The sequence below is a fragment of the Hemiscyllium ocellatum genome, chromosome 1 (genome assembly GCF_020745735.1).
Source record: "Hemiscyllium ocellatum isolate sHemOce1 chromosome 1, sHemOce1.pat.X.cur, whole genome shotgun sequence".
Classification (NCBI taxonomy): domain Eukaryota; kingdom Metazoa; phylum Chordata; class Chondrichthyes; order Orectolobiformes; family Hemiscylliidae; genus Hemiscyllium; species Hemiscyllium ocellatum.
The window spans coordinates 76,737,004-76,751,725 of record NC_083401.1 but is presented as its reverse complement, the minus strand read 5'-3'; the positions used below and the strand labels follow the sequence as shown (position 1 = coordinate 76,751,725).

The 14,722-nt window shown below is 44.5% G+C and overlaps 1 protein-coding gene across 5 annotated transcripts in view; it reads left to right on the top strand.

Moving 5' to 3' along the window:
• The window catches only part of slc38a9 (solute carrier family 38 member 9), an 81,301-nt gene extending 70,244 nt beyond the window's left edge, over positions 1-11,057 (top strand). For all 5 annotated transcript variants that reach the window (XM_060823155.1, XM_060823223.1, XM_060823242.1 and 2 more), the window contains one exon: positions 9,287-11,057. In XM_060823155.1, coding sequence (XP_060679138.1) covers positions 9,287-9,452 — 166 coding nt within the window. In that variant the 3' untranslated portion in view covers positions 9,453-11,057. The remainder of the gene's footprint in view (positions 1-9,286) is intronic.
• The last annotated feature ends 3,665 nt before the right edge of the window (positions 11,058-14,722 follow it).

Below are 14,722 nucleotides of genomic sequence, written 5' to 3'. Positions count from 1 at the left end.
CCTCCAAGTTGGACTGGATCTAAAAGTTGAAGTTCTATCCTCTTTCATCCCTATTTTAAAACCAGTAGAATTATGGTTGCTGGCCCCAAAGTGTTCCTCCACAGGCACCTCGGTCACTTGCCTGCCTTATGTCCTAAGAGTAGGTCAAGTTTTTGCACTTTGAATCAGAAAATTTTCTTGTACACACCTGACAAATTCCCCTGTATCCAAGCCCTTAACACAATGGCAGTGCCACTCTGTTTGAAAAGTTAAAGTCCCCTATCATAACTCTCCTTATTCTTACAGATAACTGAAATCTCCTTGTAGACTGGAGGCCTGTGACCAGTGGAGTGCTAAAAGAATCATCTGTGCTGGGTCCACTGCTTTTCATTTATATAAATGATTTGGATGTGAAAATAAGAGACAATTAGTTTGCAGATGACACCATAATTGGAGGTGTAGTGGACAGTGAAGAAGGTTACCTCTGAGTACAACGGGACCTTGAACAGATGGGCCAATGGGCCAAGGAGTGGCAGATGGAGTTAAATTTAGATACATGTGAGGTGCTGCATTTTGGGAAAACAAATCAGGGCAGGACTTACACACTTAATGGTAAGGTCCTGGGGAGTGTTGCTGATCAGAGACCTTGGAGTGCAAGTTCATGGAGGGATTTGAAAACTAAGAAGAAATTTTTTTTTAAAAAATTCCTTGATCCAAGCTAATATAGGTCAGTGAGCAGTGACTATCAATAGAGGGGCAGGATTTGCTGAGGGCTAGGACATGGGCAACAGAAGTTTGAATTCCCTCAAGTTTAAGGATGGGAGAACGTTGGAAGTTTGCCAGAAATGTATTGGAATATTGCTTCTCGCGATAGTGAAGGCCAGAATGAAATCGAGCAGCGTATGGAGATGAAAATTGGTGTCATAGTAATGGTGTGAATGTGAGGTCAGATGCTTTGTGACTTCAAGTTTGTGAATGATTTGATTAATTTCTGTTACCCAGGCAAGGGATTCAGTCTGTTGTCGGGGAACAGTGTTTGGAGTGAGAACCAGAGACAATGGTATCCCAACAGTAGTTGTGGATATTTCTGCTTTTCCAGTACTGAGTGTTAGATCAGCAGTCTGATAATTTAGTAACCAGAGAGGGGTTGTGGTGAGGGTGGAGCTGAGCTGATTTGTCATCCGCATATGTGAGAAAACTAACACACTTTCAGACAGTGTCAATCAAAGGCAGCATGTAAATGAAATAGCAGGATGCCAAACGTTGAACTTCTAAGGGACTTGAGAGGTAACCGTGCAGAGGCAAAAGGAGGATCCAGGGCAAGTGACTTTCTGGTCATGTGATGGGTAAGAATGCAACCAGGTGAGCAATCCCGGGCAACTGGGTGATGGAGTCATAACAGTTTATCTCTCAAAAACACCTCCCAAAGGCTGCAATAAATTGAAGGATTAAGAGGAAATGTTTGCTCCTGTCATGGTCACACAAGGCTTAATTTATGACTTTGATTCAAGCTGTTTCAGTCCTGCGCCAAGTGCAGAAACCATTTTGGAGGAATTCATTCATCGCGTTTTGGGCAAGATGAAGTGTTCAAGGACTTTGGAGGAGAAAGGGTTAATGATGGGAATGGTCATTTATGAGCATGTGGAGTCATTTTACTTGTGTGTTAACTGATCTAAAGAAAGGGAATGACTGTACCTGAAAAGGCAGAATTTTTTGTTGTAATATCTAAGAGGAAAAGTTGGGAAATCTGCAATTTGGTGGGAATAGAACAGAGGGAATGAGAGGTGGATTTCATGAGCAAGATAAACTCAGAGGGCATAAGGGTCGAATGTTATTTTAAAAATAAACTAAAATACTGACTGCTAGTTAATGGAATATAAGAGTATCGCTTCACAGTTGAATTATTGCTCCATTTCAAATTCCAGGACCTTGAATGCCTGAAATTGGCCATCTGGCCCTCTAGAGGTCGGTCTGTCTGTCTGTTCTTAGTCTATCAATATTTGGGTACATTGTGATGCAATGAGACAGGGCTAATGAATGACTTAATAGTAAAGTTATCTTAAGGTAGCAATTATTAATGTGATTAAAATTTGATTTCAGTTTCAGGAAGAGAAGAGTGGGTCTAAAACTCACGATCTAAACATGTAAGCATACTTAAGGCTTTTGGCTAATATGAACTAAGAAATTCGGTTAAGACTTGGGTCAATAGACAAGCCAAGACAGATATTTTAAGGAAATATTTCAGAAGACTGAAAGTTCTTGGTGTGTAAGACTGTGGGGGGAAAAGCTGCACAATCCGCACTAACTAGCGAGTTGAAGATAATATCATAGAACAGTACAACACAGAACAGGCCCTTCAGCCCACGATGTTGTGCTGACTGTTGATCCTCATGTAAGGTAAACTTAATGTACGAGCCCTGAAATTTCTGTGACCATATGCATGTCCAGCAGTCTGTTAAATATCCCCAATGCTTTCACAACTGCTGCTGGCAACACATTCCATACTCCCACAACTGTGTAAAGAACCCACTTCTGACATCTCCTCTATAATTTCCTCCAACCAGCTTAAAACTATGACCCCTCGTGTTAACAGTTTCTGCCCTGGGAAAAGGTCTCTGGCTATCAACTCTATCCATGCGCCTCATTATCTTGTACACCTCAGCTAGGTCCCCTCTCTTTCTCCTTTTTTCCAATAAAGGAAGTCCAAGCTCAGTCAACCTCTCTTCGTAAGATAAGCCCTCCATTCCAGACAGCATCCTGGTATACCTCCTCTAAACCCTCTCCAAAGCATCCACATCTTTCCTATAATAGGGCGACCAGAACTAGACATAGTATTAAGTGCAGTCTAACCAAAGTTTTGCAGAGCTGCAACAAGATCTCACGACTCTTAAACTCAATCCCCCTGTTAATGAAAGCCAAAGCACCATATGCTTTCTTAACAACCCTGTCCACTTGGGTGGCAATTTTAAGGGATCTATGAACCTGCACACAAAGATCCTGTTGTCCCTCCACACTGCCAAGAATCCTGTCTTTAATCCTGTACTCAGCTTTCAAGTTCGACCTTCCAAAGTGCATCACCTCGCATTTATCCAGGTTGAACTCCATCTGCCACCTCTCAGTCCATCTCTGCACCTTGTCAATGTCCCACTACAGCCTACAACAGCCCTCTATACTGTCAACGACACCTCCAACCTTTGTGTTGTCTGCAAACTTGCTAACCCATCCTTCAATTTCCTCATCCATCATTAGTAAAAATTACAAAGAGCAGAGCCCTGTAGAACACCACTCACCACTGACTTCCAGGCAGAATACTTTCTTTCCACTACCACGCGCCGTCTTCTGTCGACCAACCAATTCTATATCCAGACAGCTAAATCTCCCTGTATCCCATTCCTCCTGACCTTTTGAACGAGTCTACCATGGGGAACCTTATCAAATGCCCTGCTGAAGTCCATATAACCACATCCACCGCTTGACCCTCATCAATTTGTCTAGTAACATCCTCAAAGAGCTCAATGAGATTTGTGAGGCATGATCTGCCCCTCACAAAGCCGTGCTGACTGCATTTAATCAAGCCATGCTCATCCAGATGGTCATAAATCCTATCCCTCAGAATCCTTTCTAACACCTTGCAGACGACAGACGTGAGACTGACTGGTCTGTACTTGCCAGGGATTTCCCGAATTCCTCTCTTTAAGAAAGGAAATACATTTACCTTTCTCCAGTCCTTAGGTAAGACTCTGGTGGAGAGTGAGGATGCAAAGATCTTCGCAAGCAGCGAAGCAATCCCATTTCTCGCTTCCCAAAGCAGCCGAGGAAAAATCTGGTCTGGCCCTGGCGACATGTCAATCGTAATGTTTGCCAAAACTTTCAGCACATCAGCTTCCTCAATCTCTATCCGTTCCAGCACGCTTACCTGCTCCTCAATGGTTTCGTTCAGCACAAGGTCCTTTTCTTTAGCAAAGACAGAAGCAAAAAACTCATTTAGGGCTTCCCCTTCCTCCTCAGACTCTATACACAAGTTCCCTATGCTATCCCTGATCAGCCCTACTCTTTCTTTGATCATTCTCTTATTCCTCACATGTAAAATGCCTTTTGGATTCTCCCGAATTCTCTAGAGCTGAGCAAGACCCTTGCTTCCTCCACCTTACATCTGCTGCCTTCTTTCCTTTGATGAGAAGCTCCTCCACTCTCGTCATCCAAGGTTCCTTTACCTTATCCCTTCTTGCCTATCTCCGAGGAACACGTTTATGCATCACTCGCAACAAATGTTCCTTAAACAGTCTCCACATGTCTATAGTGCCCTTTCCATGGAGCAATTGATCCTAGTCCATGTTTCCCAACTCACGTCTGATAGCATCATAGTTTCCTTTTCCCCAATTAAATATCCTCCCATTGTGCCTGCTTCTCTCCTTCTCCATAGCTATGTAGAATGTGAGGCAGTTGTGGTCACTATCACCAAAATGCTCTCCCACCACAAGATCTGACACCTGCCCCGGCTCATTGCCGAGCACCAAATCCAAAATGGCTTCTCCCCTCATCGGCCTGTCAACATACTGAAACCCTCCTGAACACACCTTACCAAAACAGCTCCTTCCAAACCATCTGCTCAAAGGAGGTTCCAATCAATATTTGGAAAGTTAAAGTCATCCATTACAACAACCCTCCTACATTCACACTTTTCCAAAATCTGCCAACGTATGCTTGTTTCAATCTCCCTGCTGTTATTGGGGGGTCTGTAGTAAACCCCTAATGAGATGACTGCTCCCATACTGTTCCTAACTTCCACCCGTACTGACTCAGTAGTCAGACCCTCCTCAACAATGGTAACTTCTGTAGCTGTGATACCCTCTCTGATTAGCAGTGCTACACCCCCTCCTTTTTTTTTTACCCCCTCTCCCTATTCTTTTTAAATGTTCTAAACCCTGGAACATCCAGCAACCATTCCTGCCCCTGAGAAACCCACGTCTGTGTTATGGCCACAACATCATAGCACCAGGTACTTATCCATGCTCTAAGCTTATCATTTTATTCCTGATACTCTTTGCATTAAAGCAAACACACTTTATCCGATCCCTTGGTTCTTTCCCAGGAAATTCCTTCCCACTGGCTGCACTACCACTTGCTATTGCCTCATCTCCATCAACTCTCACCACTGGTATATAGCTCAGGTTTCCACCCACCCCTGCCATACTAGTTTAAACCCTCCTGTACCACTTTAGCAAACCTTCCACCCAGGACATTGGTCCCCTTCCAGTTCAATATCCCACTGCAAGATTAAGCATATAATTCTGCAAAGATTGACTACAGGACAGAAGATTGGCGAGAGTATAGCAAACAGCAAAAGGATGAGGATGAGAGAAGGCTAGTTGAAAACAAATCTAGTAAGAGTTTGTACAGGTATTTAAAAGGACCAGAGGAAGTAAAATGGACATATGTCCAATTGAAAGGAGTTTGGATAATAAATGGAAAATAAGGAAATAATGAAAGATTGAACAAAGATTTTTGCGTGCTCTTACTATAGAAGTCACAAATTAGATTCGAGAATTAGTCTGGATTATCTAATATTCTAGATTAGAGTGGTGCTGGAAAAGCACAGCAGTTCAGGCAGCATCTGAGGAGCAGAAAAATCAATGTTTTGGGCAAAAGCCCTTCATCAGGAATACAGGCAGAGAGCCTGAAGGGTGGCGAGATAAATGAGGAGGATGGGGGTTGGGGAGAAAGTAGCACAGAGTAATAGGTGAATGAGGGAGGGGGTGAAGGTGATAGGTCCGGGGGGTGGAGAGTGGAGTGGATAGGTGGAAAAGAAGATAGGCAGGTAGGACAAGTCATGGGGACAGTGCTGAGCTGGAAGTTTGGAACTAGGGTGAGGTGGGGGGAAGGGGAAATGAGGAAACTGTTGAAGTCCACATTGATGCCCTGGGGTTGAAGTGTTCTGAGGCAGAAGATGAGGCGTTCTTCCTCCAGGCATCTGGTGGTGAGGGAGCGGCGGTGAAGGAGGCCCAGGATATTCATGTCCTCGGCAGAGTGGAAGGGTGAGTTGAAATGTTGGGCCATAAGGCGGAGTGGTTGATTGGTGCAGATGTCCCAGAGATGTTCCCTGAAGCGCTCTGCTAGGAGGCGTCCAGTCTCCCCAATGTAGAGGAGACCGCATCAGGAGCAACAGATACAATAAATGATATTGGTGGATGTGCAGGTAAAACTTTGGATGTGGAAGACTCCTTTAGGGCCTTGGAGGTGAGGGGGGAGGTGTGGGTGCAAGTTTTGCATTCCTGTGGTGACGTGGGAAGGTGCCAGGACGGGAGGGTGGGTTGTTGTGGGGCGTGGACCTGACCAGGTAGTCACGAAGGAAACGGTCTTTGCGGAAGGCGGAAAGGGGTGGGGAGGGAAATATATCCCTGGTGGTGGGGTCTTTTGGGAGGTAGCGGAAATGTCGGCGGATGATTTGGTTTACAAAGGTTGGTAGGGTGGAAGGTGAGCACCAGGGCGTTCTGTCCTTGTTACGGTTGGAGGGGTGAGGTCTGAGGGCGGAGGTGCGGGATGTGGACAAGATGCGTTGGAGGGCATCTTTAACCATGTGGAAAGGGAAATTGCAATCTCTTAAAAAAGGCCATCTGGTGTGTTCTGTGGTAGAACTGGTCCTCCTGGGAGCAGATACGGTGGAGGTGGAGGAATTGGGAATATGGGATGGCATTTTTGCAGGAGGTGGGGTGGGAAGAGTTGTAATCCAGGTAGCTGTGGGAGTCCGTGGGTTTGTAAAAAATGTCAGTGTCAAGTCGGTCGTCATTAATGGAGATGTAGAGGTCCAGCAAGGGGAGGGAGGTGTCCGAGATGGTCCAGGTAAATTAAAGGTCAGGGTGGAATGTGTTGGTGAAGTTGATGACTTGCTCAACCTCCTCGCGGGAGCACGAGGTGGCGCCAACACAGTCATCAATGTAGCGGAGGACGAGGTGGGGAGTGGTGCCAGTGTAATTACGGAAGATGGACTGTTCTACGTAGCCAACAAAGAGACAGGCATAGCTGGCGCCCATATGAGTGCCCATGGCTACCCCTTTGGTCTGGAGGAAGTGGGAGGCTTCAAAGGAGAAATTAAGGGTGAGGACCAGTTCGGCCAAACGAATGAATGTTGGTGTAAGGGTACTGTTGGGGATGTCTGGTGAGGAAGAAATGGAGGGCTTGGAGGCCCTGGTCATGGCGGATGGAGGTTTAGTGGGACTGGATATTGATGGTGAAGATGAGGCATTGGGGGCCAGGGAAACGGAAGTCTTGGAGGAGGTGGAGGTGGTGTCTCGAATGTATGTGGGGAGTTCCTGGACTAGGGGGAATAGGACAGTTTCGAGATAGGTAGAAATGAGTTCAGTGGGACAGGAGCATGCTGAGACAATGGGTCGGCCAGGGTGGTCAGGCTTGTGGATCTTGGGAAGGAGGTAGAACCGGGCAGTGCGGAGTTCCCGGACTATGAGATTGGAAGCTGTGGATAGGGTATCTCCTGAGGTAATGAGGTTGTGTATGGTCTGGGAGATGATGGTTTGGTGATGAGGGATGGGGTCGTAGCCAAGGGGGCGGTAGGAAGAGGTGTCCTCGAGTTGATGTTTGGCTTCAGCGGTCCTTGAGTTAGTTTTTACCTAGTGGATTATGTAATGCATAACTTTCAATAGAAGAATCGCATCCAATGGTGAATACACCTTTTTGAGGCTTAAAAGCATGGGCTGGTTGAGCGTGAGTCGCATGCTGTCAGTTCATGAATGGTCAACATGATGTATTTGATATGTTCTGCCTTTAAGCCGTATACACGAGGTACCTGGCATCATACTATCACTGGAACTTCCATATCGCATTCATTTTGTGGTTGGCAAAACTTACTTTTGACTTGATAGCAGCATCCTGTTACGAGAAAACCCTTTTGTGAATTTATTGAATAGTACACTCTTCTTTTTCAAATTTGTTTCTTTCATCCTACTTCTGAATGTAAGTTGAAAAAGTTTCAGCTTCAAGTCTCCTTTTGGAATCCCTTCAGTTTGGAAGCAGGCCATTCGGTCTCTTGAGAGTCTCCAAAAAGAATCCCACCTGGACCCACCCCTACCCTGTAACCCTGCATTTCCCATGGCTAATCCACCTAGTCTGCACATCCTTGGATACAATGGGCAATTTAGCATGGTCAACCCACCTAACCTGCACATCTTTGGACTGGGGGAGGAAACCGGAGCACCGGGAGGAAACCCATGCAAACACTGGGAGAATATGCAAACTGGAGGGTAGAATTGAACCCAGGTGCCTGTGTGAGGCAGCAGTGCTGACCACTGAGCCATTGTGCTGCTTGTTTTAGCAATGTTTAGGTGCACACTACAAAGTATGGAAATATGAACGGTGATTCAGAAGACAAGGAATGTCATTTATTGCAAAGAAAGTGGGATATAAATATAGGGACGTGTAGCTATAGTTGTTAGGGTCATTGAGGCCACATCTGAAGTACAGTTTTGGTTACCTTAATTAAGAGATGATCGTATTAGAAGTGGTTTAACGAAGATTCACTCAAACATTTACTGGGATGAAGAGATTATTTTGTTAGTGAAGGTTGGACAGGTTGGATCCATTAGTATTTAAATGAATTGGAGATTCTTATTGGACTGACTCAGGGAAAATATTTGAAGGACCAAGACAATGTAATGTTTCCTTGGCACAAGGCCAAGTGTAACTAGCTGCTTCTAATAAACATTGTGGTATGTTACCACTGCCAGAGCGGAGAACATCCTTTCCACAGTTACATAGCTGATTGAGCTCAATATGTGTCTGACTCAATTTCCAGAGATGTTCAAACCAAAAGCCAAACGCTGAGGGGGCATACGTTAGTGGATGATGAAAGGATGTTTCTCCTTGGGGGTCATACTATAACTAGAGGATATAGTTTAAAAATAAGACAGATGAGAAGTTTTCCTCAATGTCTTGAATCCATGGAACTCTTAGCTAGAGAAGAATAGAGACAAGGTCAGTGTGTTTTTTTTTAAAGACAGTGGTGGAAGGATTTTTGACTTATAGGGGTTGAAAAGGTATTGTGGGGAGGCAGGAATGCAGAGCTAAAATCTGATGAGCCACTTTGTTGAATGTGGAGCAAGGTTGAGGGATTGCATGGTTAACTTCTGTTCCTATTATGTTTTTTATGATCTTTTGCATGATTTCACTTTTGGATTTGAGATTTCACTTTGGAGATTTTCTTCAATCTAGAATATGTTCCCTCCTGTTGAAGGTTATGAAAAAAATCTGAAGCGATTATATTATTTTCTATCATTTTTGATTTTCTTTACTGCAGGTATTCAGGAGCAACATGCGGTCTTGCCTTTGTATTTGTTTATCCATCTCTTATTCATATGATGTCACTCCACCGTAGAGGACAGCTGAGTTGGTCGTCTGCGATCTTCCACAGTTCTCTTATAGTTCTTGGTGTGGCTAATCTCATTGCACAGTTCATGATATGAGTCTGCCAGAAATAAAGACTGAATTTTAAGATAACTTATTAACTGAATTACATATAGTTCTTAGATTCGTAAATTGTGTTATTCTCATACGTGCTAAAACGTATCAAGTGCAACAATCAGTTGTTATCATCGCTTGAAATCTGTCCAGTTATTATAAGCCAGTCAATTCCCTGTGACACTGATTTGAAATGGGAGTACAGGCAAAAATGTCATCCAACTAATAAGCAGAAGATAAAGTTACAAGCAGTCTGCTCAAAGCCAGTTTAAAATGGATATCTAATGGGATACCATTTCTGTTTTTTGAATGATGCTTTTTTCTTTGCAAGCTGTTACATCTAGGAGACTACATGTATTGGGTGGAGAAAAAGATTATTTAATATTTCAGTAAATCAGTGAGCTTTTCTGAGCAGCTGCTTACTGTATGGTAGAGTGTAAATTCTATAATATCTATTTGCCTGAAAGATTTTGTGGAGAATTGCTTCTGTTGGTTTAAGCGTCTTGTGGGCACCTAGACTCCTATCCAAGCCACTTGGACAGACTGATTTCGTTCTAATTTTGGCAGTCTAGATGAGTGTTAGTGCAGCCCTTCACTTGGGCTGAGTTTTACAATATTAGCTTTTTGTCCCCCACTTATGTTTAACTGAACTTTTCAGTCATTTGAATGATCCAGTTCATTTAAGTGCAGAACACTATTCTGCATCATGATAAAATGATAGCATCTTGCTTAAAAAAAAAACCTCGAATGCCCAAGGAGAAGTGTCTAAAAGATTGGATCACAAACTTTGGAGCAAGCTGTGCAAGCTAGTTACTAGTCGTTCGCTGGTTAATAAATTTGCACTTCAGCTGATTATGCCAATTACTGGAAAATGTTAAGCTGAATTGTTGTAGTTTTGTAGCTATATTGGTAGAAATTGCCATTGGCAGACTCATTCAAACTGGACTGAAGGTACAGCAATAGAAAATACAAAAATAGAAGAATACAAATATTGTGTTACTGGTGCAGTATGTGTTGGGGCTTTGGGTGTCTTTTAAAGAAAATAATCCTATTGTAATGCTGGACCATAGAAGCACAAGAATGTGTTGTTTTCTCCTGTTTACTGCATCTGCATCACTATTGGATAGTGATGTATTATTTCTGGCCTCTTCCCCATGGGAAGTAGTTCCTCTCTAATGTTTGTGCATCATGGGAGCAGGCCTCGGAGCAGCTCAGCTGCACATACGGAACACATTTATAGGTCAATTGGCCAAACCCCTCTCTTTTTCTTGAATAGGATGTATTGCAACATTCTCACTTCATTATAGTCAACTAAAACCAATGGACTAGTTCAAATTTGAGTAAGTTTTTCTTGGAAAGATTTAATTTCTGTGGTAAACCGGACCTTATACAAGCCAATATGATGCCAATTCAGGCTAAAACATTTATTTCTGTTACTGTTTTGAACAAGATTTTAAAATCATTGTCAATGTTTGATTTGCTTTTCTTTCCTCTGGTGCTTTGCATTTCTCTATGGATTGAATGTACATCTATGACACCTGATTATGTCAATAAGTTACTCGTTCGAATTGCACAAGTTCAATCAATAAAATATAGCATGTTTCAATGTTTTTGAAGGTCTTTCTTAAAATATTATATTGTAAGGTTAGATGAATTGGCTATGCTAAATTGCCCATAGTATTACGTGAAGGGGTAAATGTAGGGGTGGGTTGCGCTTCGGCTGGTCGGTGTGGACTTGTTGGGCCGACGGGCCTGTTTCCACACTAAGTAATCTAATCTAATACTTGGTTTACCCCAACAAAAATGACTGGAATAATGTAGCTAACTGCATTTCTTAAGTACATGCTAAAGAAATTGCCCATTTTTTTTTGTTTGTAGGGCATTGCTTCCATGGAAGCCTTTGCTGCCCAGCCCCAATTGCCCTGGAGAAAGTCACCTAACTGCCTTGTTGAATGCTGGAATCAGTGTGGTGCATACACCACAGAGTTGTTGGGGGACTGTTATGATATTGACCCAGCTACAGTAAAGGATTATCAACATAGTGCCAAGGCAGGTTAGTATGTGGGTTTCAGGAAAGCTCTGTTGATAGTGCTCCCATGCACCTACTGCCCGGCCACCTTAGGCAGTAGAGATCGTCAGTTTGGAAGGTGCTGTCACAGGAGTCTTGCTGGGTTCTGTAAATCATGGAGGTGGTGTGCACGACTGCCACTGCTTTGGTGGAAGGAATGAATTTTGAAGCTGCTAGATGAGGTTCCAGCCAATAGCCTGCTTGGTATCAAGTTCCTTGTAGTGTTGGAGCTGCACTTACAGGAAAGTGGAGAGTCCTCTAGCACACTGCATCATAAATGGTGGATAGGTTTTTGAGAAACTCACCTCCTGCTTTCCCAATGTGGAATTGCCAGCATCTGAACTGTTCTTGTAACCACAATGCATAAGGGTGGTCCAATTCAATTTCTGGTCAATGGCAACCTTCCACCATGATGTTGGGGAATGCAGAGTTGGTAATGCAATTAACGACCAAGTGTGATGGTTCGATTCTCTCTTGCCAGAGATTAGTGCTTGGCACTTGTGTAGCATGAAATGACTTGCCATTTATTAGCCAAGTCTGAATGTTGTCCAGGTGCAGTGAGAGTGGTGGCTCTTGAGATTAATGCTGCATTTGACAGTGTGGTATCAAGGAGCCTGAGCAAAATTGGAGTGGTTATCGGGGAGAAGCTCACCGCTGGTTGGTGTCATCTGGCACGTACGAAGATAATTATGGTTGTTGGAGGCCAGTCATTTCAGCTCCAGGACATGTCTGCAGGATTCCTCTGAGCAGTGTCCTAGGCCCAACCATCTTCAGCTGTTTCATCAATGAGCTTCCCTCCATAAGTGTGCAGTGAATATCCATAATGTTCAGCATAATTTTCAGCTTCTCAAGTTATTGAAGCAGTCCATTTTCAAAGGCAACAAGATCTGCACAAAATCCAGGCTTGGGCTGACAAGTGGTAAGTAACATTTATGCCACAGAATGTCAGGCTATGACCATCACCAATAAGACCACTGAACTACTCCCCCTTAGTATTCAAGTGTTACCTCATTGAGTCCCCTGCAATCAACATCCTTGGGGTTACCAGAAAATCAACTGGACTCATCACATAAACACTGGCTTCAAGAGGTCAGAGGCTAGGAATATTGTGGCAAGTAACTCACCTGACTCCCCAAAGTCTGTCCACCATCTATTTGACACAAACATAGTTATGCAGCACAGAGACAGGTCTCTCTGGCCAAACTGGTCCATGTCAATCAAAATATCCATCTATGCTTACTGCATTTCCCTGTACTTGACTAAACCTTTCCTATCCATATATTTGTCAAAATACCTTTTAAATGTTGTTAACGTATCTGCCTCAACACTTTTGCTAGCAGGTCATTCCATATGTTTACTATCCCTGTCTCTCTCTTTTTTAAATAAAAAGTTGCCCCTCAGGTTCCCATTTATTCTTTTCCCTCTTAGCTTAAACCGATTCCCTCTAATTCTCAATTTCTCCAACCTTGGGAAAAGGACTGAGTGCATTCACCATATCCATGCCTCTCATGATCTTAGACACTTGTACAAGATCTCCCCTCAATCTCCTACACTTTCCAACTGCCCCCTATGACTCAGTCCCTTGGGTCCTGGCAACATCCTTGCAAATTTCTTCTGTACTCTTCCCCGTTTAATAACCTTTTTGTATGGCAAGGTGACCAAAATTGAACACCATGTTCAAAGTGCGGCTTCACCAATGTCTTTGAAGATTGCATCATAACTTCCTAACTTCTGTACTCTATGGCCTAACTGATGATGATGAAAATGAGGACTGCAGATGTTGGACATCAGAGTTGAGAGTGTGGAAAAGCACAGCATATCATGTCGCATCTGAGGAGCAGGAGAATTGATGTTTCAGGCAAATGCCCTTCATTAGGAATGAGGCTGAGCACTGAGGGGATGGTGAGATAAATGGGAGTGGGGGGTGGGGGGGGGGGGGGTGGTGGAACTGAGGAGGAAGGTAGCTGAGAGTGCAATAGGTAGATGGAGATGGGGGGGGGGGGGGGGTAACGGTAATAGGTTGGAGAGGAGGGTGGAGCTGACAGATAGGAAGGGCTCCCACAGCTACCTGGACTGCACCTTTTCCCACCCTGCCTCCTCCTGTAAAAGTGCTATCCCTTATTCCCAATTCCTCCACCTCCACTGCATCTGACACCAGATGGTCTCCTCTTTATTCTGCAATTTTCCCTGCCACATGGTGGTTGATGCCCTTCAGCACATCTCATCCACTTCCTGACCCTCCACCCTCGAACCCCAACCCTCCAACTGCAACAAGGAGAGCCCCCCCACCCCCAAATTCTGGTTCTCACCTTCCACCCCACCAATCTCTGTATACAGCGTATCATTCTCTGCCATTTCTGCCACCTACAAACAGACCCCACCACCAGAGATATATTTCTCTCCCCATCCCATCCCATCCCATCCCATCCGCTTTCTGCAAAGACCATTCCCTCCACGACTACCTTGTCAGGTCAACATCCCCCATCAACCCACCCTCTCCTCCTGACACCTTCCCCTGCCACTGCAGGAATTGCAAACCCTGTGCCCTCACCTTCCCCTTCCCCTCCCCTCTCCCACCCCCCCACCTCCATCCAATGCCCTAAAGGAGCCTTCTACATCCGTAGGAGTTTTATCTGTACTTCCACACGTCATTTATTGTATCCATCACTCCTGATGTGGTCTCTTCTACGTAGGGGAGATGGGATGCCTACTTGCAGAGTGCTTCGGAGAACAGCTTGAGGATGCCCACACCAACCAATGCCACCCCACCTTGGCTGAACACTTCACTTCAACTCCCCCTCCCACATGGCCAAGGACATGTAGGTTCTGGGCCGCCTTCATCACCACTACTTAACCACCTGACACCTGGAGGAAGAATGCCTCTCTTCTGTCTCAGGATCCTCCAACCACATGGCATCAATGTGGATTTCACCAGTTTCCTCATTTCTTCCTCCCTTCCCCCCCCCTTCATCCCAGTTCTAACCTACCAATTTGGTCCGCCCTCATGACCTGTCCTACCTGTCCATCTTCCTTCCCATTTATCGACTCCACTCTCCTCTCTGACCTATCACCTTCACACCCACCTCCATCGACCTATCATTCTTTCCGCTATCTCCCCATCCTCTCCGCTCATAGCCTCATTCTTGATGAAGGGCTTTTGCCCGGAATGTCGATTCTCCTGCTCCTCCGCTGCTGTCCATATTAAAC